The sequence below is a fragment of the Diabrotica virgifera genome, chromosome 9, assembly GCF_917563875.1.
Source record: "Diabrotica virgifera virgifera chromosome 9, PGI_DIABVI_V3a".
Taxonomy (NCBI): domain Eukaryota; kingdom Metazoa; phylum Arthropoda; class Insecta; order Coleoptera; family Chrysomelidae; genus Diabrotica; species Diabrotica virgifera.
In genome coordinates this window covers 183,420,329-183,446,609 of record NC_065451.1, presented here as the reverse complement: position 1 = coordinate 183,446,609, position 26,281 = coordinate 183,420,329, and the positions used below count along the sequence as shown (strand labels likewise).

Genomic DNA, 26,281 nt, shown 5'->3' with positions numbered 1-26,281 from the left:
GTACCTACTCTAAATATCCAAAAAAATTGTCTTATTAATTTTTAAGATCTTATGAATTATTCAAAATTATGGATTTCCTGTGACCATGGCGACCATGATTTAATCTAAGGAATTATCTGAATTTTATTTCAAATTTTATTTCATCTTAATAAAATTTGTGTTAGCTCAAAGAGCCATGAAACGCTCAATGTTAAGCATTTCTCGTAGGGATCGAATTACGAACAAGAAAATTAGACGGAGAACATGAGTGACCGATGACAGATGCCATAGAAAGAATTGTGCATAGCTAGAATATCGGATAACAGATGGACACAGCGAATAAGACACTGGAGACCAAGACAAGAAGCATATCGGAGTAGAGGTCGTCCGCCAACAAGATGGTCTGATGACAAAACGGATCGACAAAAATTGGATGCAAACCGCATGGAAAAGACTGAGGGAAACCTATATTCAGCAGTGGATAGATCCGAGTTGAATGATGATGAATTATCTGAACCATAAAATTCACAAAGATTTTTTTGCAATTTTTGGCAGTGTGTCAACCGAAAAAAGTAGAAAAAATTAAAATTGTAGCGTTGTTTTAGTTCATGCGATGCGATACGTACTATCGAAGAAGAGTTTTAGTTCATGCGATACTCAAGTTTGTGACAAATACTTGGTTACAATTTCAGAAGGATCGGTTGAATAGTTAAATAGTTTTTGGAAAATCGTGGTCGCCGTATATATAAAAAAAGTGATTTTGAGAACACTTTGGTGATGAGACAAGTTCTAATCCAATATTTGTGAGCTGTTTAGTACTGTTTTCTGTAAAATTAATCATAGTCCAGTCGGGTTAAACGAATAACAGGTCTAACCTTGCATTAGGAGCTGCCCCAAATTTTATTTTTCTGATCTTTAGGGAGGGTCAATATTAGTATAAATTTAAAATCTCGACTGAATTCCACCGTTGCGTTAGCCGCCATCTTGATTTTAAACGAGAACCGTTTTTGCTCAATATCTCCGCCATTTTCAATTTTTTGACAAAAAGTGTAGAAACTGAAATTGTTGAAAATGCGATTTTCTATAATTTCATTTATTATAATTTTTTTCGTGCGGTCGATATTTTCCGAGTTATGAGGGGAAAATAGTGAGAGTTGGAGCATAATTATTGAATTAACTCGTTTATTATTAGTTTTACAACAAATATGTACCTATACAAAAATGAAGAGAATTAAATTCTACACAATTTTGGTCTCTTTCATTTTTTTGCTAAATTTAATATTTAAGGTAGTACGTATGCGGTAATGGCGCGAGCGTAAGACCGGATTGATTTTATAGCAATTGTTTTTGTTCAATATCTACGCCATTTTCAACTAAAATTGTTCAAAATATAATTTCCTACAATTTCTTTTTAACAATTTTTTTCATGCGGTTGATATTTTCCGAGTTACATGGGAAATAGTAAAAAGTGGTGGGGGGAGCATAATTATTGAATTAAATTTTGTTTCCGAGCTGCCCCAAATTTTATAATTCTATCCTTTAGGAGAGATCAATAGTAGTGTAAATTTAAAATCTCGACTGAATTCCGCGGTTGCATTAGCCGCCATATTGATTTTAAATGAGAACTGTTGTTGCTTAATATCTCCGCCATTTTCAACTTTTCGACATAAATGGTGGGAAAGAAAATTGTTGAAAATGCAATTTCCTACAATTTTTTTGGCACAATTCTTTTATACGATCAATATTCTCCGAGTTAAGGGGGAAAATAATGGAAGCGGAGGGGAAGCATAATTATTGAATTGTCTCATTTATTATTAACTTTACGACATAATTGTACATAAACAAAAATAAAGAGAATTATATTTTATACAATTTTTGAAACTTCCAATGAAACATCAACCAAACTAAATATATAAAAGACATAAAAATACATTATATGCATTAAGTTCCTTTAATTTAATAACTAGCGGGTTTTATTGGTTGAATTTGTCTGTCGATATTTTAAGTTTTATATCAGCTAATATATCGTGATGTTTCATCAATTTTTTTTTTAATTTTGGACCCTGTTGGGGGGAATTTTCCCATCCCCCCCCTTATAGACCCGCCACTGGTTCTCTCGAAAAATATTAGTAAATCGTAATTGCAACAATTTCAGTTCTTACACTTTTTGTCGAAAAGTTGAAAATGGCGGAGATATTGAACAAAAACAATTGCTACAAAATCAATCAGGTCTTACGCTCTCACCGTTACCACATACGTACTACCTTAAATATTGATTTTATCAAAAAAATGTACGGCATCAAAATTATACAAAATTTAATTCTCTTCATTTTTGTGTAGGTATATATTTGTTGTAAAACTAATAATAAACGAGATAATTTAATAATTTAATAATTAGGCTACAACTGTCACTATTTTCCCCTCATAACTAGGAAAATATCGACCGCACGAAAAAAATTATAATATATGAAATTATAGAAAATCGTATTTGCAACAATTTCAGTTTCTACACTTTTTGTCAAAAAATTGAAAATGGCGGAGATATTGAGCAAAAACGGTTCTCGTTTAAAATCAAGATGGCGGCTAACGCAACGGCGGAATTCAGTCGAGATTTAAAATTTTTGCTAATATTGACCCTCCCTAAAGATTAGAAAAATAAAATTTGGGGCAGCTCCTAATGCAAGGTCAAATGCTATCCCGACTGGGCTATCATCAGTACTAATATGTTAAGAATATTCTATTATGTCTTTATCCTTTGCAACAACTGTACTTGTAAGCGACAAAAAATAATTTTTCTTTTTTTATTTTCAGAAAATGCTTTCCCAAAACATGCAAGAAGAAGCAAAACTTGACGCTATGCAACGCCACTGGCAAATACTCCGCCGTGGACCTTCTTCTTCAACAGCCTTTTTTGAAGAAGCTAATGAGACTGAAGATTTATTAACTTTACCATTGCAAGTAAGTACTGAACCAAAAAATTAAGAGGCATATGTTTTTGTATTGGATGGTTTATATTTAAAATAAATAATTTTTTTTGAATTTATATCAATTAATCCAAATTAGTCTCGTTAAGTAAGTTTTTTTACTTAGAAGACATTTCTTGAAAATGCGTTAAGAAAAATATAGTTTTGAACTCAATGAAGATTGAGCCTCCAATCACAGTTTGAGCATTCATCAATCGTAGATACGATTCGTTCAACCCCCACAAAAAGAAAATCGAAAGAAGCAACAGGTCTCAACAAATCAAACAGAACGGGACACTTAACACGATGTAGATACGTTTACAGACGTTCATTGTGATATACAATGTGTGCTTCATTGATTATCAAAAAGCGTTCGATAGAACAATACATTACGCACTGATGGACACACTAAAATCATTTGGTCTAGACAGGAGAGACGGCCGTATAATAAACAATATCTAATATTATACCAACAAACTGTAGCTTTTAGAGTTGAGATCATTTAACAGAAACCTAAAAATAAAAAGAGGTGTGCGACAAAGAGGTATACTGTCCCCATTATTATTCATTTTATATGTCTGCAGACGCTTGTCTCAAGGGCAGCAGAAGTAAGTACCTATATTAAAGTCACAATAAAGATGCACTAGAAATAAGCAAACCAAGACACGTTGAATGGTACGAGGAGGACTCCCAAATCACGATTTACAATGTATAAACTTTGTATTTCCTGCAAAACAAAGTTACCAATGAAGAAGTTCTACAGAGAATGGGTTAAGAATGCAAACTACCTACTACTAACTACTTTGATACAATCTACCTTTGATGCAATCTGCTTCTTTTCTCTCTCCAGCAGCGCGCGGGGCTGTGGAATCTAGTGATCTTCCTTCCTACACTAGGATGGCGGGTTACATAAAAAACTGAAGTGTCACTCTCGCGGTAGCTAAACGAGTACTGAATCATGTGAGTGTAGGCCGAATAAACTTAGCATTCCTAGTATATTACGGATGTTCCCAGTAATAAAAAATAAAGGTGTATGGATGAACGGAAAAACCTGAAAATAACTTTTGGAAACAGAGCAAGGGCGGATCCAGGGAGGGGGCCATGGCCCCCTCCGAGAATTTAAAAAAATATATAAAATTAAATATTTGCCGTACAAATGTTTTTAGTTTCAAACACATGTATATGTACAAAACAGGGGTACATATTATGTCTTCTGGACTAAAATTTAGCACAAGCAGTAACGGAAACTTCAAGAATGACAGGATGTTTTGTCAATCAAAATGTTAGAACGACCTTGACAGCCATCAGAATCGTATCAATTTCCATATTCTGTACACACAAAGAATAAAAACGAAATTAACGTTACTTGGGTCACCAGCACTTGGAACAAAGGAATTAGTTAGTACTTCCGCACATGCAAAAGGGATTGTTCTTCACGTACTGCGTTTTATTTTTCTAATGAAAAATATGGTCAGAATAAATGGATGACAGCCCAAAGCCTTGTCACGAAACCTTCAGCTTCTTTCGCCAAAATTATGTGCAAAGACGGAGCCATGCACACCCATGAAAAAACATCATATCACAAGGAGTGCGTTCAGGTTGGGCTATATTTTCTACAAAGTTATCGCAACCCGCAAAAGTCAGTCAGTAACTAGATAGACTCTCAGAGGTCTAAACAGATATAAGAAAATAGAGAAAGAACGACAAATAGTGGAGTCTATAGTGTTCTTTAGGTCGACAAAATATTCCTCTAAGAGGCGATCGTGATGATGGCCTTCTGCTTCTGGACGAAGATGCTGGAATTAGTAATGAGGGGAATTGTTCAGGTTTAAAGTCGCATCAAAAGATAAGACTTAAACAACACCTATCCACAGCATATTCCCGAGCAACATAAATTAGTAGCACCAGTCAAAATCAGTTATTGATAACATGTTGTGATGAAGAAATAATTGAACAAATAATGAATCAGGTTCAGAGTGCAAATTATTACTCTGTCATATTTAAAGAAACGACCGACGTATTCCACGTAGAACAGCTTTCTTTAAATTTGAGATACATACACAATAACAACATTCGTGAAGACTTTGTCAAGTTGACTGACGCTTATGAGAACAAAAATAATTAGTGAAAATTAACAAAGAGGAGAAGAACAAGGCCTGACAGTACAAGCATTGGGAAAAATAAGTATTAAACTTATTGAAAGAACTGCACTTGGATCCGAAGACATGTGTAGGAATCGGTACTGACTTTATTAATACTTTAGTAACGATAAATTTTAAATGTCTTTATGGCACTCAGAAGTGTGTGAAAAGTGCCTTAAAACTCATCATTGTAACCCTAGTTTTTAAAAATTACTCCCCGGTACCCCTCTTCAAAAAAGTTGGTGGCCCCTCCCGAAAATCGGTCCTGGATCCGCCCTTGAAACAGAGTCTACAGAAAACAGGAAGACAGTCTTCTTTTTCAAGTAAAAATATTTATACATATTGCCTATTCTAAGTATACCTACCTACTGTAAGTAGAAGCAAAAAATTAGTCGTAACTTATTATTTAATTTCGTATAGGATAATACTCATGTGCAGAAAACAACAAAACATTGGAAAATCCAGATAAATGGAAATAATATATTATAAATTTAAAATGAAAAAACGCATTTTCTTGATATGTCTTTCATTACGTGAAGTTATTTTTCAATTTTGTTTATGTATAAAAAAGATAAACATTCCAATACATTTGTTACTAACATTCCTCTACGTCATTTAAAATGTATTAACTATATGTTTTTTCTCCTCAGAATTCTCATGTTGATGCTCAGAGAGGTGCCTGTGTGCCACTTCTGAAAAATTTAAGCTGTGATTTGGATAGTGATTCTGAATTTCTAGATTTACATGTAAGTGTGTAGGTAAAACAGGTCTCGATATACTTATGTATGTGGTTGCAAAACGTGTAAAAACTGTAATCACATACATTATATTTATTAATATTATCTACATAGTTAGTATACCCACATGATAATAATTGTAAAAATAGCATCAAAAATTTGTATTGTTTAAACCGTATATCTATGTAGGTAATTGTTAAAATTGCCCACGCATATTATTGTGTTTATGTAGGAAATATTCGAAAAGCTGGTAATTAATTAAAATCGTAAAAAATGAAATGAAATGTATGATTGTAAATAAGAAAACAATCGATTGGCATAACTCAAAAATCACTATAAATTCAAAAAACACTTAAAATTTTTGAAGTGTTGTAGTTGGCAGGTACTAGGCAGGTAAATGGGAATAGGATTGAAATACATACATGAAAAATTAACATTGGAAAATAAGGATTAAAACGGAATATGTATTTAGTTAATAGAAGAGTTGAGATCGAAAACATCTACCAGACCAACACAATAAAAGCAAAAGTAGAGGATGAACTAACTGACCCAATTGAAGCTGACAATGGGATAAGACTCGCTAAGTTCTTTATTGTTCAACCTGATCATGGATAAAATAATAAAAAAAAATGAGGACTAAAAAAGGATACCAAATGGGAAATAAAACAACTTAAATTAATCTGTTATGCAGACGATGCAATACTAATCTCTCAAAGTGAAGATGACTTACAACGTATGCTGCACCAATTTACTAAAACCGCCAGAAAATTTAACATGTTCATTTTCCCAAAAAAAGACATAATGCGTGGTTATAACAGCAAATCAAATAAGACGTAAATTGGAGCTGGAAGGTCAGATAATAGAATAAGTGATGGAGTTTAACCCTTAACTGGTCCGGTACTGTAGCAGTAGCGTAACTGGTCCCGCGTCGTCTGCGAAGCTACTGTTTTTAAGAAAGCCAAACAACACTCAATAATAATTTTTTTATATAAATAAATGTTACAATCATACCTTGATATGTTTATATAAAAGTGAACGTATTAGATTTGGGCGTTATTTGGGTTAAGAAAAAAATATTAAAATAAAACTGAAATCCGCACAAATATTTGTGAAAAAGTACATAGTTTTGTAAAGTAAATAAAAAAAAATATAAAAAACAACATGAAAAACAAAATGTACTGCTGGGATAGATGTTCAAACTGCACACTAAACAAAAAACTAGGTAAAATAAAAATCGATCAAAAATGTTTGTTTCCAGCATCAGTCAAACTTTACCTATTTTATATGCAATTTTTACATAGGTAGTGGTTTTGTACATCCCAAACAAACAGGCATTTTGCAACGCAAGCACAGGTATTTTGTCATCCTGCGCTTTCTACAAGGACATAAACTGCAAATCTAGCGTTTTTCTAAAATAAGAACATCCTCTTGTTCTTCTTGAACTCCAAGTATGAACACAAAAATGTGACACCAACGGTCCGGCGTCGTCTGAGAAACTTGTCTCAAATACACCCACTTGTCAAGCTCCAATAGTTTAAGGATTAGATAGAACGACTTGCCTGTGGGCGGTGCCAATTTCCAATAAAAAATAATCAAAATTATTGAATCGTCTGTCAGACGACGCCGGATCAGTTAAGGGTTAAATATCTAGGCATCACACTATCTAGCTGCGGAAAGCTCAAAACAGAAGTAGAAGGTCAAGTGAATAGACAAACAGAGCCGCAGGTTGCTTGAATGACACAATATGGAGAAATAAAAATATCCGAAAAGAGATGAAAGGCAGAATTTACCAAACAGTCATCAGACCAATAATGACATACGCGGCAGAAACACGACCTGACAGAGAGGACAAAACAATTGCTTGAAACAGCGGAGATGAAAACCCGTCGAAAAATCGATGGTAAGACTCTATTGGACAGAGGTAGAAGTACAGATATACGACGAAGATGCAAGGTGGACAACATTAATAACTGATTTAGAAACAGAGGAGTAGAACGAAATGACCACGTCATTCGAACGGCAACAAATAAACGGTTTCCCATTAGGAAGACGATCAGTGTGAAGATAACGAAAACGATGGAATGGCAACTTATCATGTCTATACAAAAAGAAGAAGAAAAAGAAGAAGAAGAAGAGTTTAGCGCCAAGTATTTTTAAAAGAAAAGTAGTAAACAAAACAGAAAAACAAAAGAATAAAATAAAAAATAACAAACATGAGATTTTTATAATTGTACAGAAGTGTTTTTGTACCTTACCTTGGATTATTAATTTCAAAAGTACGCATCTGTATAATCTTTGTATTAAAATTAGAATCATAATTAGCATAAAAGTGCCAAAACTTAATATATTATGTAAGTAGGAAATAAATTCTTCCTAGTATTATCTAGGTATATACAATAATATTTTTAGAAATGGAGTAGCGCCAAAACTAACATTTAATCTGCAAAAACAGTTTGGTTCGGTTAAAAGCCAAAAAGTGTTTTCATTTACAAGATTATCTCAATATAAACGCATTAACTTTTTGATAACTTAAAATGACGTGCTGCCAGCATTTGAAAATGAATATGATTCCATCGTATAGGAAAATGGTAATAAAATTCCCCCTGTAGTGACCCTTCATTATCATTTTTATCATTTTACCTGTTTTCTTCATAATACCCAATTGTTGGTTTTTCATTTTGTGATTATATTACACTTAACTCATTAACGCCTAAATTATTTTGTTTAATTTCCAAATTTTGCATATTATGTATTTGAATATCAGTAACATTTTTTCTTAATGAGGAAATTAATATTAATGAAATTGTTTTATATATTTGCATTTATGGAAATTCACATGTTTGTATGTATTATTATGCTCTGTATTTTCTCTCTGTTATGAGATTGATCAGCATCTTATTAATTCAATTAATTAATTAATTATTTTAATTACTACTCATGGAAACAAAACCAAAATTTAATAAAACTTTCCAATAAAAAATATTCTCAGGGCTAATTGATTTTAATGTATCACCTTTAATTTGTGGCTTCTAGTATTTCTCGTTGCTTAAAAACAGGGAAAATAAATATACTCAAAATCATATAAATTTTATAAATATTATTTATTTATATACTATCCCATAAATATAAGATTCAAAATGTATGCTAAAACTTTATTTTGTTGTAATAATTTCTTATCTAATAAAAATATTCTTTAATTCTACTATTTCCTTTCGTTTTATAAAATTTAATTTAAATGATTCGGTAGACTGTTCTTATTATTAAACAAAAATTTAATTTTCACCTTTTAAATAGATTACTTATATCTTGTATGAATTTATGAATAGATAAATTATGCTGTAAAACTGTTAAATTGACCAAAAACAAATATGGTATGTAATATACAACAACTCTCTCCTTTTCACAAATAATCTGACTAACCTTTTTTTATCTTCTTTACTTCTTCTCATGGATTGTGTTGTCCTCGGTTCTCCCACACGTGCTCCTCGGATGCTGCTACGGTCTTTCTCTTCCAAACTGTTTCATAAACAAAAAACAGCACTCGCTCGAAATCTCTCCTCTATTTAGTCTCCGATTCGATACAAACAATATCAATCTTTATAATTCCAAGATTTTTCTCTCAGCTCGATATCTTGTGAAAAATTGATACAAACCGGCTACTCGTTCCAGACAGAAAACTGGAATCTCTTCGGACACGAGGAGATTATACTTCTCGACTCAATCACGATTTCGTCTCAACAGGAATCTGTTTACACGGCCACCAAATTCACCACTTTACACAAAATTACTATGTTTCACACGGGACTGCTCCCTTCCGATCTTAATTACACAGTAAATCTTTTTTCCTCATCAATCTGAGACACAAACACTCCCGCCATCAATATCTTCTCCTGTTCTCCCGCCATCAATATCTTCGCCAATCACAAGCATCCTTTCTAGACATTAAATCCCTACTTTCATTTCTTAAGAACAAATAGTGTTGTATACAAATTTTCTGCCTTGTTAATTTCCAGGAGATATTAAAATTACTTTTTTTTCTTACATTTGAGAAAAACCCTATATTCTAAAACTAAATAAAGTCTCACAATAAAACACTGAAAAACGTTTGTTTTCTATACTTCCACAAAATTTATTACAACTATTTTATTACTACAGCTGTTTCGGCAATGTGCCTTTCTCAAGTGATGAAACAGCTTTGCCGAAACAGCTGTAGTAATAACATAGTTGTAATAAATTTTGTGGAAGTATAGAAAACAAACGTTTTTCAGTGTTTTATTGTGAGATAAAATGAACTTCCATCAAGTAACGGCCGAATCCATCAATTACTAAATAAAGTGTTTACCGTCGTTTCTTTCTAGGAAACCATTTAGAAACATTCTATTGTCTATTCCAAAACGGCACATTAACCTTCTAAAACCGATAGTAATTTAGTTCATTGTTAGAATTGCATAAATCAGTACGTAGAATCTTTATCACTAACGTTTTTCTCTTTCCACGAAACACTGCGTACGACTAAATCATATTATTTACAAATTTTTGCTATATACAGGGCGATTAAAATTTACGATCTCGTGGTCTTTGACATAAACTAATTCTCTCAATTTTCCCCATAAAAATTATTTAACAGTATGTATAGCGTTAACAAGCTTAATAGGCCCATTGCTGGATGGATAATTTTCATAGTTTTCTGATCTTAGATGTCAGCATCCAATCTCTGATTCCCAACTCAGTGACGTCTTCCATTATTGCATCTCTCCATTTTCTTCTTAGCCTTCCTATCTTTTTTAACCCTCAGGTGCTCTTCAACCAGTATTGTTTAGTTGTCTGTCCTCTTGCATTCTTTCTAAATGACCGAGCCATTCTAGTCTGCGTTTTCTCACTATTTTTAATATCGGCGGGTTAGAATACAGTTGGTACACTCTGTTCGTTCGTCTTTTCCATTCTCCCTCAACTACTTTTCCGCCAAATATTCTGTGAAGTAACTTTCTTTCCCAGCCTTTCAATATATTTTGTATGTTTTTATTCATAGTCCATGTCTGGGCCCTGTATAGCATTGTGGGTCTAATTATTATCGTTTTGTGTACTCTTATTTTTGTAATTTACTATTTACTTGAGAAATAAACCACAATTTAAGTTGGATTATTTCCCAACTAAAATAGTAAATTGCATAAGATATAGCTTCAGAACTACTTGTGGTCAGATTAACATTTTTATTCATTTGACCTGTTTTACTTATAATACCCAATTGTTGGTTTTTCATTTTTTGATTATATTACATTTAACCCATAAACTTCCAAATTATTTTTTTTAATTTCAAAATTTTGCTTCTACATGATTATCAGTAGGTAATGTTGTTCTTAATATGGAAATATTCATAAAATTGTTTTTTATATTTGCATTTTATAGGAATTAACATTTTTATTTGCGTCAAATAAAAATAAGTTTATGTTTAAACGTATTGTATAAATGATATATATGTATTATTTGTGATATAGGTATAATATTGTATAAATTTTTACACAATGTTACAGTACATTTTTTACAATATGTTAGTGGTTTGCCCTTACCACATTTATTATTCAAAATAATATTCGTTAATATTAGTTAATAGTTACTTGGAATATTTTCTTCTATAAATGTAAGATTAAAAAAATATGACTTATTAACAGATTCATATTTAACTGAATACTGAAATGGTGCAACATTTTGATAACGCTACTTATTATAGTACCAGTGTCTTATTTATAGATCAGTAAAATAAAACTTATAATGACGATCCAAAATGTTATATTTTAGAGATTTATTCATGAATATAGTTTATAATAAACATTACTTAACCTAGTAAACGAGAAAAAAGGACCAATATAAAAGTTTTTTTATTAAAAATATGTAAATCTAAACGAAATCAGCAAATTTGTCAGATGTTTATATAATTTTTTATTGAAAGGCTATTGGAAAAACAATTATAATTGAGTTCACTATAGCCTAAAATATCTATGAATTTTTTTTCTTTAAATATAAACAATATAAACACTGATATATAAATAGAATACTGTTGTTCTGAAGCTATTTTCTTGTGGCATTTTTATAATCAAGTATATTCAAATGGGAAATAAGCCACAATTTTACCTAAAAATGATTTTATTAAAGTTTCGACGCCCAAGTCGGGTGTCGTTGTCAAAATACAAAATAATACTAAATAAACAAAAATGGTGTTGCTTAGTAAAAAATTCTTCTAATAATTTATTTAATCTGACTCATTTATATCGGCAATTCAGACACGTATTATACATTTTAAAGTAGACGACTTTAAAATGATATTGCCAATATTGATGAGTTGCGTTCCTGGGACGACTTTACTAAAAGATAGTTCATTCGATTACATGAAATCAATCCCAACTCAAAAATATCCGCCACAAAAAATCATAGCATGTGATCTGTCTTTAAAAAGACAATATGATTTTTTGTGGCGGATATTTTTGAGTTGGGATTGATTTCATGTAATCGAATGAACTATCTTTTAGTAAAGTCGTCCCAGGAACGCAACTCATCAATATTGGCAATATCATTTTAAAGTCGTCTACTTTAAAATGTATAATACGTGTCTGAATTGCCGATATAAATGAGTCAGATTAAATAAATTATTAGAAGAATTTTTTACTAAGCAACACCATTTTTGTTTATTTAGTATTATTTTGTATTTTGACAACGACACCCGACTTGGGCGTCGAAACGTTAATAAAATCATTTTTAGGTAAAATTGTGGCTTATTTCCCATTTGAATATACTTGAAAATAGAATACTGGCCTACAATGGGTTAATGCTCATTTAAATTTTACTGGTATTCTATTTTCGGTTGTGTCTGTGTAATACCAGTTATTTTAATTTTTTACCTTTTAATTCCTTTCTCTTCTAATACCTTTTAATTTTTTTTCAGTTTTCCAAAGTTATATTTCTATTTACTTTGTGGCGTTAGTAATCTCTATTACTGTTTATCAAGATAAATTTCGACCTTGTATACATACTAAAAATTCTAATCAGTAATCTGCGTTCTATGAATTATTATATAATCAGATTTAAAGGAACAAATAAAACTATTTCTAAAATATATATCCTTGGCAGATAGTTATCAGTGATAACATAATATTTGATACCCACACAATTTTTATTATTTTTAATGCGCAAATAGCTTGAAGTGTTAAGATATTTATCAAATAAAAGCCCCACCATTTGTATAAATTACGATTGCCAAAAAAATTAAATTTTTGAAATATTTTTTTAATAGAAATTAGATTTTTTTGTAGAAAATACAGAGAGTACATTTTCAGTAATAATTAATTTATTTTTTTTTAATTAATTTAATTTAATAACAAATATAATTTAGAGAACTCAAATCTTGGTATCTAATGGTATGATGTCCTTCCAATTATGCCTTAAAGTTTTGACTTTGAGGTGATATTTTTGTGCGCGCATTCCTCCCCATATCCGACAAACATTTTCTTTTCCATCTTACTTTATGTCTATTTCCCTGTACACTTTTTTCGTAAGTTTCCTCGGTGTTCTTTTGCACTTGAACAACAAATATTAAAGGAAAGATTAATTCAAATATAACAGTTTTTACATGTTTTGGGACTAAATATGAGGTGAAATTATAGTTAATTAAAGTAATTTACATTATAGTAATATAGTAGAGCAGCAAAAATATTAGTAACAGCAGCAAAGAGATATAATTGGAAAAAATTGAGATAAAATACAAGAAGATAGCAACAGTAACCAAAGCTATTCTACAGAACCCTGAAGACTATAAGAACACACACACAAAAACAAGAAATATACTTACAGCATTAAAGATAAAAATGGAGAATTAATAAGAGAAACAAAACAAATAATTAAAAGATGGAAACAATAGTTTGAATAACTATTAAGGGATATAAACGAAGACGACATTAATGAAGAATAAAATAATATTTTGGAAAATAAGGAAGATATTGGAAGAGAACTCAGTAAATGAGAAAGAACTAGAAGAAGCAATAAAAAGGTTGAAGTATGTAAAATCATCTGGAGAGATACGAACTTTAGAATAATTTGAAAAGATGGAAAGAAGTACTATGAAAGTTTCTGTTCTGACTATTGGTAGTGAATCATGGATACTAACGGAACGGCAAAAGAACAAGGTACATGCTATAGAGATGTAGTTTTGTAGAAGAGTTAAAGGTGATACCAAAACTGATCGAATAAGGAACGAACTGAAATACAATCCACATTGGAGTTTATAGAACAGAGACAGCTAACTGGTGCGCTCATTTACACCAAAAGAAACATACCACACCAGCGAGAAGAGTGTGGGAACCAAAAATATATGAATGTGAATATAGAAACATTAATAAAGTAGGTACCTATTCAAAGCATATATGTACATATAAATATGATTCTAATATTGTTGGAAAAATAAAGTTCTGATTAACAGAATGTTTCGTTGTCTGAATCTTGTATTCCTTATGTTTCTTTGGTTAATCTAGGTTCTACTGTATTAGTATCTTATAACATTTACTTAACTATAATTAGAATCAACCTAAAAATAGAATATTTTGTCCGCAAGTTTATATAAATGTTTTTAATTTTCTTTACAGGAACGTTGTCTAACACCCAAGCCATCGCAAGTGCCTGAGGTCCAAGAAACACCAGTAAAATCTTCATTGAAATTGGATGCCGCCTTTCTGGGAGACATTCCAGGACAGTACACTATCTGTGCCGTCGAACCCCATCAACTGCCCGTTGTTGGGGTTTACATCGACCCAAGAGTGGTCCCTGGTTTTAAATACCGAATCAGACCTCTCCCAGAAGTCGGCCGTCCTTCTACCACTAATAAATGCCTGTTTGATAACAAGGCTTTGACTTTGCAGTCAATTGGTAGAGGATATGCTAGACGTTTTACTTTCGAAGCTGATGAGAATCAATTGAACAACAACGAGAACTATTTCTGGAGCGACAACAGGCCTGAAGGTTACGCTTTTGAGCTGGAGTTGCTGTCTGAAGGGGACAAGTTCACGTTCTTCAATCCCAATGGTGAAGCTGAAGGAACAGTAGAAGTACTTTCTATCGAGGTGAGCCTCTTCTTTTTATAATACTTATTACATTTATTTTTTCGATCACCTGTTATGCATAAATCCGGAAAGATTTTTATCAGAACCATGGACTAGAAGATCAAGAAGAGCGGTTCAGTGATAAACGACCTCCCAAAACACGCCAAAAACGGTGCTTCGTAAGTCTTTATAACGAAAAATTTTTTTATAGTCAGTGTTACCTTTACTTATTATACTCACTCTTTCAGGCCCCTCAAATTGAAATTTTTAGCTCTTTAGCAAAAGGTGTCATTGACAAGAAAGCCACAGTCGCATTTACAGGTAAAGTTGAGTATTATGAGACTGGTGTGGCTAAACCTGTGAATCTTACTGGTACTGTGTTGTCACGTAAAGTGAAAGGCAGATCTTCAGCTGAGATCGTTAAGATCACCAAAGTTAGTATCAATAAGCACAGGTGTTATCTGTTACCTGGCATACAAAAGATTCACAGAAGATTTACTGTTAGAGGAAAAGATATTAACGATGTTCCGACGAAATATACTATGACTGGATTGGAATCCTTTGAAATTCCCGTTGTAGGTAAGTTATGACTTTTTTTATGTATACAGTACAACCTGCCATATCCGGACCTGTCATATCCGGACCTGTCATATCCGGACCTCCCCATATCCGGACGGTTCTGCACCGTCCGAAATCTACCGAGAAAGACAATCCTGCTGTTGGACAAGCACTAAAACAAGAACTAAAAGATGGCGAAATAATGTATTATATAATCTATAAAACGTGTCTATTGACGAAAGTTATTGACGGCGTTGATTACTGGAATGTATGAAGGAGAAAACGTTTCAGAGACTGTAAAAGAAGTAGTGGTCTTGATATCCGGATCTTTTCATATCCGGATCGGTCTGTCGCCGCATTGATCCAGATGTGGCAGGTTTTACTGTACTTTGTTAACCGTTGACCGGAAAGGTTCCGTCTGTAAGACGATTTTCAATATGCATTTCTTATTATCTGTAATCGACAAGTTTTAGCAACGCCTTCTAGTCTTAAACTAGGGTGACCAAATCATAAACTTGAAAAAACGGGACACATCCAAGGAGCAGTAGTGCACCTAGAATTTTTCTCTGGGGGGGGGGGTGGTGAATTTTTTTGTATTGTTTGTGAAAGATAATTTACATTTTCCTACTATTCTTTATATATTTTTCATATGCTCGGGGGGGGGGTTAACCCCCTTGGGTGCATGCCAAGCCGCGGCCACTTCCAAGGCGCGGCCTCCATCCCGATGTAATTATTGAAACATGGTATTTTAGCTTATTTGGGAAATATAAATCCTTTAATTTACTTGCGTAAATTACATGATCGTACATTACATCAAGGCTGGGAAACAGACAGAACACTAAAAAAACTCCGCCAGAATGACATGAATCAACAACCCGTCAAATAAAAAGAAGAAAATGACTCGTGTCGCTGGAGGATATTGAAAAAGACAGGAAAGACCATAAAATAAAACAATTTTACAAAAAAGTCAGAGCAACCAAGAATACGCCTAAGAGGACTAAAAACCAAAAAGGAGAAATCGCATTTGAAGACAAAACAGAACAGTAGAATTTGGGAAGAATATTACGAAAAAATGCTATTCACTGCAAAGGAAGACTGTGATGAAGAAGTAAGGCCGTACAATTACAATAACACAGAACCATAAATATTTGAAACTGTATCCACCTTTAGTTACTTAGAAGTAACAATAGGAAAAACCGGAAAAGAGAGAACCGAAGAAAGAATTCTGAAAGCCAAAAAAAACATAAATATGGATTGAATAGAAATCTGCTGAGAAACAAAACTCTAAGTAAGAGAACAAAGATGAATCTATGACAATAAGATCTTAATAAGACCTGTTGTTACATATGGGATGGAAACAATGACGATTAACAAGAAAGAGGAAGGAAGACCTTCTGAAATTTGAAAGAAAAATAATGAGAACAATACTGGGCCACAATGTAACAAGATAGGGAGAAATAAGAATGAAATCAAATGCCGAAATTGAAGAAGAATTAAAGAGAGAAAATATAGTCAGATGCATAAAATCAACCCAACGTAAATACGGGACATTTAGGCGTCCCGAGAGACTTTTTTGGGACACCGGGACAAATCGTTAAAAAACGGGACAATCCCGTTTTTACGGGACGTTTGGTCACCCTATCTTAAACCGACTGGTCAGTCAGAAACTTGTGTTTGAAATGTAGAATAAAATAAAATGATCGTACCTAAAAATTCTCTCAAATATTCCAGAAAATGTGTTGGAAGTCCTCTTCTCACTAATTAATGATTCTTTTGAGAAAGGTAAATTTCCAGAGTGCCTAAAGACAGCCATCATTATTCCTCCTCATAAGGGTGGTGCCACACTCTAAACATGAGATGGATATTAGTGACACTCAATATGGGTTCCGCAATGGTATGGGCACCAGAGAGGCATTATTCTCCTTCAACGTGCTGACACAGAGATGTTTGGATGTTAACCGTTCTCTTTACGTCTGTTTTATAGACTACAATAAAGCGTTTGATAAAGTAAAACATGACCGACTCATGGAAATTCTGAAAACTAAAAACCTAGATGAAAGAGATTTAAGACTAATAACACATCTCTATTACAATCGGCGAGCAATAGTAAGAATTGAAAAAGAAACATCTGAAGAAATGGAAATAAAGAGAGGAGTCAGGCAAGGCTGCATACTATCACCTCTATTATTTAACGCTTATTCTGAAGAGGTAATGCGAGAAACTCTGGAAGATGAAACAGTCGGCATAAGAGTGAATGGAGTCTTAGTTAACAACATCAGATATGCAGATGATACAGTAATAATAGCCGATAATTTACAAGACCTGCAAATACTCGGGAGTAAAATAGTAAGGTGTAATAGGGAGTACGGACTCTCTCTCTCTCTCAATATCAAAGAGACGAAATTTATGAAAATTAGTTAAAACAACCATAATACTAACGAAATCTTGGTAGTAGAGGTCCAGCAGATCGAAAGAGTAAAAAAGTACACTTACCTAGGAACACTTATAACAGAAAATAATGACTACACTGCAGAAATCAAAGTCAGAATCGAAAAAGCACGTTCTAATTTTATGAAAATGAAAAAGGTCCTATGTAGCAAAGATTTAACATTAGCTCTTAAAGTACGCCTAACAAAATGTTACGTATATAGTGTACTATACTATGGACTGGAATCATGGACGTTAAATGTAGAGACAATGAGACGACTTAACGCCTTTGAAATGTGGACCTATAGAAGAATTATGAGGGTTTCCTGGGTAGATAGAGTTACAAACAATGAAGTACTGATAAAAATAGGTAAAGAGAAGAAAGTTGAACTTACAATTAAAGAAAGAAAACTACTGTATCTCGGACATGTGATGCGGGGCGAGAAGTATGGCATCCTGCGACTCATAATGCAGGGAAAGATAGATGGCAGAAGACGAATTTCATGGCTGAAGAACCTGAGAGAATGGTTTGGATGCAGCTCAAAACAACTATTCAGAGCTACTGCCTCAAAAATTAAAATAGCTATGATGATTGCCAACCTCCGTAGCGGAGATGGCACCTGAAGAAGAAGAAGGTAAAGGTGGTGAAAAATATAATTCCTGCAATTATAGACCTTTTGCATTACTATTGGTACGCTCCAAAAATTATTGGGAGACTCATAAAAGCCCGACTATGTCCTTCCTCGTTGAAAACAACATTTTATCACAAAATCAGTTCGGCTTTTTAAATAATAAGTGTACCATTGGTACCATGTTTTTACATGAAATTTATCAAGCAATGTACAATACCTAATCTTCACACTGTCACTGTTTTTGTGATTATGGCAAAGCTTTTGATTGTGTAAATCACGACATTTTGATAAAAAAACTAAATTTCTACGTAATTCTAGGTATTTCTTTGAATTAGTTTCAATCTTACTTGGATGGTAGGATACAACTGGTGAGAGCAAATGATACAGACCCTAGTCTCAAAAACATTGTATGTGGGGTACCTCAAGGTTCAGTCTTGGGTACTCTACTTTCCTCAACTTTATTAATTACATCACTAGTTTAAAAATTGATGGAAAATGTTTTCTTTTTGCTGATGATACCAGTATTACTGGAGCAACTCAACATGCTACTATAACTTCTGATCTACTTACAATAAAAAACTGGTCCGACTCTAATTTACTCTCTTTTAACGTAGATTAATAATTGTACATTACAACGTACATTATCCTATAAAGGAGCTCTTTAATCCTTACCTCTTAATAACAGCCACATCAGTATAGTTAATTCCGTAAAATTTCTGGATATTTTTTAGACAGCAACCTTAAATGGTCCCTTCATATAGATGTCTTAAGTAATAAATTATCCTCAGCTTGTTGTGCAATAAGACCTGTTTCGAAGGAAATAAATTTAGTATCTTTCAAAATAACATGTTTTCTTTGTTCGAGTCGGATCTTCGATATGATCTTCCTTTTTGGGGTTCTGGTACAGCTGCTCAATCCGATGTTAGATCCGATGATATCTGTTTAACCTCAGAAGAACAACACATTGCAGAAGCTACTTCAAAGATAACGGGATTTTAACACTTCCTTCTTTATATATTTTAGAAACTGTTTGCTTATTTTGTAAACATTTACATGTTTTTCCAGTAAGTTCTAATCATGACTATTCCACCAGAAATTCTACATTTGACGTCTATTTACCGATCCCATCCACTGAGTTAGTAAATACATCTATATTATATTCTGCAAAAAAACTATACAACCATCTCCCTCTAGGACTTAAATCTGCAACATCTTTCCCTAAGTTCCGTAAAATGACAAAAGCCTATCTGTCGGAAACTCCATATTCAGTAGAAGAGTTTCAATCAATAAATAAGAAATTACAGAACTCTTATGTACAAGTAGTAGTATTTTTATCTATATTTGGGTGTCATTTGCAACAAGGTAACTTATTAAACTTATTAGTTCCTAAGGTTGATTATTTGCAATTTATTTAAATTTTGCAATATATTGTTTTTGTTTTACTTCATTATTTTTTTAGTATTTTTAGTAAACTGTATTTGTTATTGTTTTGTTTTTCTGACTAAGCTTTGTCTATAAAATTGTAAAATTTTGAATGACAATAAAGCATATTTCTATTCTAGTCTATCGCTCAGGTGTTAAGGTGATACTGCAATCTGTATAAAAAGACACTTTGTCTTGTAATCTAACAACCTTGACAAATATTTTACTGATGAGCATTTGAACTAAATTTTATACATGTTCCATTTTATTTTAGGTACTTACGTTGATTCAAGAATCATCCCTGGTTTCTGCTACAAAGTCAGACCAAACGACAGGAAAGATCATCTCTTTGGAGGAAGAGCCTTAAAACTGCTTAGTATTGGTATGGGTTATGCCAAGAGACTTACTTTCCAACCAGATTCTCTAGTGGAACCAGATAACTATCTATGGTCCGACAACCATCCCGACGGTCTAGGTTTGGAACCAAGAGCAGTACACAAGGGTATGGAATTCATCGTCAAAGCTGGCGATATTGTCCTAGGCGAAGCTCAAGTCTTTAGAGATGATCTTCCTCAATTTGAGCAACATATGGAAAAGGTAAATAATTATCTTGTAAATAAAAATAGACGGTTTCGTTTTGATTCAATTCGAGTCTCTTGCCATCCCCTGACAAGTGTTTCTAGGTTTACCCGTTATCAAAGAGGGCTTGTAAGAAGACTGAATTGAATTTCTTGTATACAAAAATTCATTTCAATACTGTTTTACCATGATATACCGTTTGCTATGTCATTTTCCTCACTTCTAGAAGATTTTTCTGATAGATATCAGTTTAAAACGATTTCCTACGTCTTCTGAGATTCCCTATTTTGCTCGGTCTGTCCATAGGTTTTCCTCTATTTTTCTATCTCTAATTTCCCGATTTGTGCCTTTTCTCCAACTAAGGCTAGATCTTTCTCTGTTCCTTTTACCGTGAGGTTGCCATGTTAAGATTTGTTTTTTAAGTCGACCTTCGGGCATTTTCCGACATGTCCATACCATCTTAGTTGTTGGGTACCCATATATATCTTCTACTATTATATGATTTACTTTACAATTTTTCTTATTCTATAGTTAGTAACTCTCTCCAACCTTGATGTTCCTGCCGAAAGTCTCAAAAAATTTATTTCCGTTGCCTCAAGTTATTTCTTGTATCGTTCCTTTATCTACCGTGCTTCGACTTCTACCATACTTCGATCATTGCTGTAGGTGATTATAGTTTTAATAATTATGTTGTATATCCTACGTTTGTTACTATTTGTTATTGATTGGTCCCAAAGTATATTATTTAGAAGGAATTTTGCTTTTCTTCTCTGGTTCTTTATTTTACTGTGTCGTCTACATTCCCTTCTTTGGTGATGATCATACCCAGGTACTTATATGTGTCGCAATATTTGATTTCTCCATCTTCCAATGCGAGGTCCTGCTGTATCTCACTGACACGCATATATTCTGCCTTTCTTATGTTTACGTCAAGTCCCTATTTTTTATGTTCCTCGATTAATTTCCTTGTCATTCAGTATCCTCATAGGTACTCTTCTGCTATTACTAGTTGGTATCTGCATGATGTCGGTGACAGGCAAGCCTTGTTTAAGAACCTTGCTGGTTTGGAATCTCTTACGATAGGCTATTTCCAATTTTTACCCTTGCCTTTAATTTAGGCAGTGCGCGTCTAGGTACAGAGTAGCCAAACCAGAAACAGCGCCATTTATTGCCCTAGTCACGCGACTGCCGCGCCGTCACGAAAATAGAATTTTTTTATAATTAGTATGTCTAGTGAATTATTTTCAACTAAAGTGACGTTAAACCAGAGTAAACGCAAAATAAACCACAACAAAACACTGGTCATCTTTTTACTCCTTTCACATTAAAACGGAAATAAGACCTGAAAATGGCGGAGCCAATCAGCTTTTAACGGATAACTTGGCAACACTCTCTCTAGACGCACACTGGGTTTAGCATACCTACATACATTTGTTTCGTTGCTCAATTAAACTCATGTGTATATTATTTGTTTTCTCCAAGTCTGTAATACAATAAATGTACTTAGTTGTTAACGGCACTTTTCTTTTTAATAACATATGGAAGGCAGAATAAATGGTAAATAGTTGAACTACATGCCCCGAATCTTGCTTGTTCCTCGGCTTCTATATCTTTGTATTTATTTTATTTAGACCTTTAATCACTTTTGTTATTGTAAACTGTGTATTGTGTTGTAAACTACATATACTCTGGGCTAATTAGCAAAATACAAGCAAAAGTTATTTACCAGCAATTTTATTGCTGGAATCAAATCTTATTATTGTATGTATTAATAATATAGGTATGAAAAGTCCGCAGCTATTATTAGTGTGCTACTTTTTTTATAAACAAAATGGTGCCCGAAAATCGTGTTTTTTTCAATTTTTGCTCTAACTCCAAAAATTTTAACTTTACACCAAAAACACCCAAATAAAAATTCACCGCAATTAAATTTTGCATAGAGACGTGTTTTTCCCGATTCACTTTGACGAAAACTTTCCCCGGAAAAAGCGGGTTTTCCAATAAAATTTTTAATTTTCAACTAAAATTTTAGATAAGTAATTGTTAATCAATAATTAAATAACTTGGTAATATAAAAGCCCTTTTCATATAGATTATAATCCCAGAAGCCGATGGAAATTGAATGAACAGTTTAGCAACAATTGAATTGTTAATTAAAAATTTACGGTCGCTATAATAACGACAATAATTATGATGCATAAGAATAACTATGATTTTTTCATAAAAAGACACTATACCTATCTAATGTACTTTACAGAATTGAAATTGGACTATTAAAGCGGCCTCAGGAATATTTTAAAATTATAAACAATTTTTTGGCTTATAAACAAATAGAATATCTGGGGAAATATTAAACTAAATTAAATTGTGAAAATGGTATTCGAAAAACAGCGGCAGGACGCTTCTTTTAAAAGAAAAACGTTTAATTACGACGAGTGGTTCCTGAGATACAACCGGTGAAAGTTGGCCGGAATTTACGGCAAAGATATAAACAATAGGATTATAATTTTTAAACCATCACCTTTTTATTTTTGTCCTCCTTCTCCACACCAATTTTCATATAACTCAACATATACAGAGAGAGTCTGTAATTTGGAATAAATTTAATATCTCAAATACTCATTGTTTTTTTGAAAAATGCTCAGGCCCGTCGATTAGTATTTCAAATTGTCCTTTTTGACATACAATAATAATGTATACAGGGTGTCCTAATTTAGAGATATGACGTGATCGTTGATTTTCTTAAATGGCAACACTGTCATTTTGCTGACTGTTTTGATAGGGTGTGTAAAGTTATACACAACTGCAACATATCAAATTTTTATTCTCTACCATTTACAAGATAATAGAAAATAACAAAGTTATGTCTGTAATTTGGAATAAATCCAATAATTAAAATACTAATTGTTTTTTTGAAAAATGCTAAGACCCGTCGATTAGTATTTCAAATTGTCATTTTTGACATACAATGATGATTGCAAATGCGGGTTTTCCAATAAAATCTTTAATTTTCAACTAAAATTTTAGATAAGTAATTGTTTATCAATAATTAAATAACTTGGCAATATAAAAGCTCATTTCGTATAGATTATAATTTCAGAAGCCGATGGAAATTGAATGAACAGTTTAGCAACAATTGGATTGTTAATTAAAAATTTACGGTCGCTATAATACCCACAATAATTATGATACATAAGAATAACTATGATTTTTGTATAAAAAGACACTGTACCTATCTAATGTACTTTATAGAATTGAAATTGGACTATTTAAGGGGCCTCAGGACAATTTTTAAATTATAAACAATTTTTTGGCTTATAAACAATTAGAATATCTCGGGAAATATTCAATTAAATTAAATCATGAAAACGGTATTGGAAAAAAGCGGCAGGTCGCTTCTTTTAAAAGAAAAAACGTTTAATTGTGATGAGTGGTTCCTGAGATAGGACCGGTCAAGGTTTACCGGCATTTACGGCAAAGATATAAACATATTCCTGAAGCCGCTTAAATAGTTCAATTTCAATTCTGCAAAGTACATTAGATAGGTACAGTGTCTTTTTATACAAAAATCATAGTTATTCTTATGTATCATAATTATTGTGGGTATTAAAGCGACCGTAAATTTTTAATTAACAATCCAATTGTTGCTAAACTGTTCATTCAATTTCCATCGTCTTCTGAAATTATAATATATACGAAATAAGCTTTTATATTGCCAAGTTATTTAATTATTGATAAACAATTACTTATCTAAAATTTTAATTGAAAATTAAAGATTTTGTTGGAAAACCCGCATTTTCCGGGGAAAATTTTCATCGAAGTAAATCGATAAAAACACGTCTCTATGCAGATACGGTGAATCTGCATAGGGAATTTAATTACGGTGAATTTTTATTTGAGTGTTTTTGGTATAAAGTTAAAATCTTTGGAGTTATACAGCAAAATTTGGAAAAAACACGATTTTCGTGCGCTATTTTGTTTATAAAAAAAGTAGCACACTATCTGCGGACTTTGCATACCTATATTACTAATATAAAATATATACAATCATAAGATTCGATTCCAGCAATAAAATTGTTGGTAAATAACTTTTCCCAAAAATGGCCTATTCTCCGATAAATCTGCCCAGACTATTATTAAATTTTTATAAAAAAATATTATCGAACTTTTTATTATTTTCAGATACAGACTCCATCTGGTGTAGCAATCCAAAAATACATCCACGTTGACGTTTTCTGCCACATCCGACTTGAAGCAACAGTTGGAGCTTCAATAGAAAACGACCTACATCTCATGAGAATCTCAGGATTAGCGGTAGTTCGAAAAGAACCGAGGGCATCTGAAGCCCACGTTATCAGGGTAGAAAATGTTGGTTTTGACTCTCAATTAGCCCTTCTTTTCACGCAGACCTACATGGAACTGACATTCGTTCCTAAACATTATTAAATGATCAGTCTATAGAGAAAGCAATAAGAGGTATATGCTCTACCACCTACCTTCTAATTGACACGACTCTTCCTGTTTATTTCAAACTGGAAGTAGATGAATTTCTAATTTTACTTAAAAATGATTTGTCAATGATAGTGATGTAAGATAGTTATCGATCTCAGAATGGAGATATTTAATTTAACAATCAAAGAAATAGTCACCACAATCTACTTACATCACTTTTTGAATTCAATAGTCAAATACATAGCTTTTATTACTTTACAAGATTTATACAATTTGTCACCGCAAAAATGTAGAGGTAATATCTCTTATGCAATACTTCTCTATATTTGATGATCTGTGGTGTTCTAGCGCACCATTTGCTTACAGAAGTCTGCTTGAGCTGATGTAGCTTGATTTTATGAGTATTGATTTTTTTAGGCTATTAGTTTAGGTTGTACTTATTTTATTTAATATTAACTTATGTAAGCTACTTGATTGTTATACAATTCTTTACACAAACTATATGACATGTTTACATATTGTTTTTATTGAATTTGTTTATATTTTTGTTATATTTTAATAATAAAACTTTCTGATATAATCGAGGTGTTTTATAATTTAACCTATTTAATTTAGCGATATTGAAAAACAAGAGCAAGTTAAAAAAACTACAACGACTGTATTGACAAAAACAATGACCTAACAATGAAAGAAAAAAATACTGAAACAGGTAAGCAAATTGACGAAAGAGGAAAAGGCAAAATGGCAAGAATAGGATATAGGCGAGTTTAAACGCACCTTTTACGTCAAAGTGACGTTACCAGTGGTGTACCTAGAATAGGTTGGTTAAAATTAAAAAATCAAAATAATATAAATTAATATATTTTACAAAATTTAACAAAAATGCCAAGGGCCATTAGTTGTCCAGGCATTAAGCTAAATAAAAAAATTGACAAAATGGAAAGTATACAAAGAAGTTTTTTTTGAAGGAGTTTGATATCAATTTATTTTATTTTTCAACACGCAAAATTTTTACAAGTATTGACTTTTTGAAATTTTTTGACTTTGACATCAGATCCGCACGACACTGCAACTTTACAGTATTACAATATAAAAATTAAGATGTAAACTATTCAGTGATCGTAACTGTACATACATACTATAGAAAGCAGTTTACTTGTATTAATCTGAGAATACATTTTGAAGATGAAGGGAAAGGTTTTATGTACCTATGGGATGAAACAGCTGGAAAACGAGGTTGTAACGAAATCGGTAGTTGTTTGTATGATTACGTTACAGCTCGGCTTAATACTACAAAGCAAAATTGGT

General features: G+C 32.5%; 1 protein-coding gene across 3 annotated transcripts in view; it reads left to right on the top strand.

Moving 5' to 3' along the window:
- LOC126891823 (uncharacterized) overlaps positions 1-25,553 on the top strand; it is a 55,841-nt gene extending 30,288 nt beyond the window's left edge. Inside the window, exons 2-7 of one of the 3 annotated variants that reach the window (XM_050661101.1) lie at positions 2,791-2,937; positions 5,734-5,829; positions 14,451-14,924; positions 15,152-15,482; positions 20,217-20,539; positions 24,704-25,553. In XM_050661101.1, coding sequence (XP_050517058.1) covers positions 2,794-2,937; positions 5,734-5,829; positions 14,451-14,924; positions 15,152-15,482; positions 20,217-20,539; positions 24,704-24,967 — 1,632 coding nt within the window. In that variant the 5' untranslated portion in view covers positions 2,791-2,793 and the 3' untranslated portion in view covers positions 24,968-25,553. Of the gene's footprint in view, positions 1-2,790; positions 2,938-5,733; positions 5,830-8,275; positions 8,409-14,450; positions 14,925-15,151; positions 15,483-20,216; positions 20,540-24,703 lie in introns of those variants that run through there. The other 2 variants (XM_050661102.1, XM_050661103.1) reach the window with 2 other exon arrangements.
- The last annotated feature ends 728 nt before the right edge of the window (positions 25,554-26,281 follow it).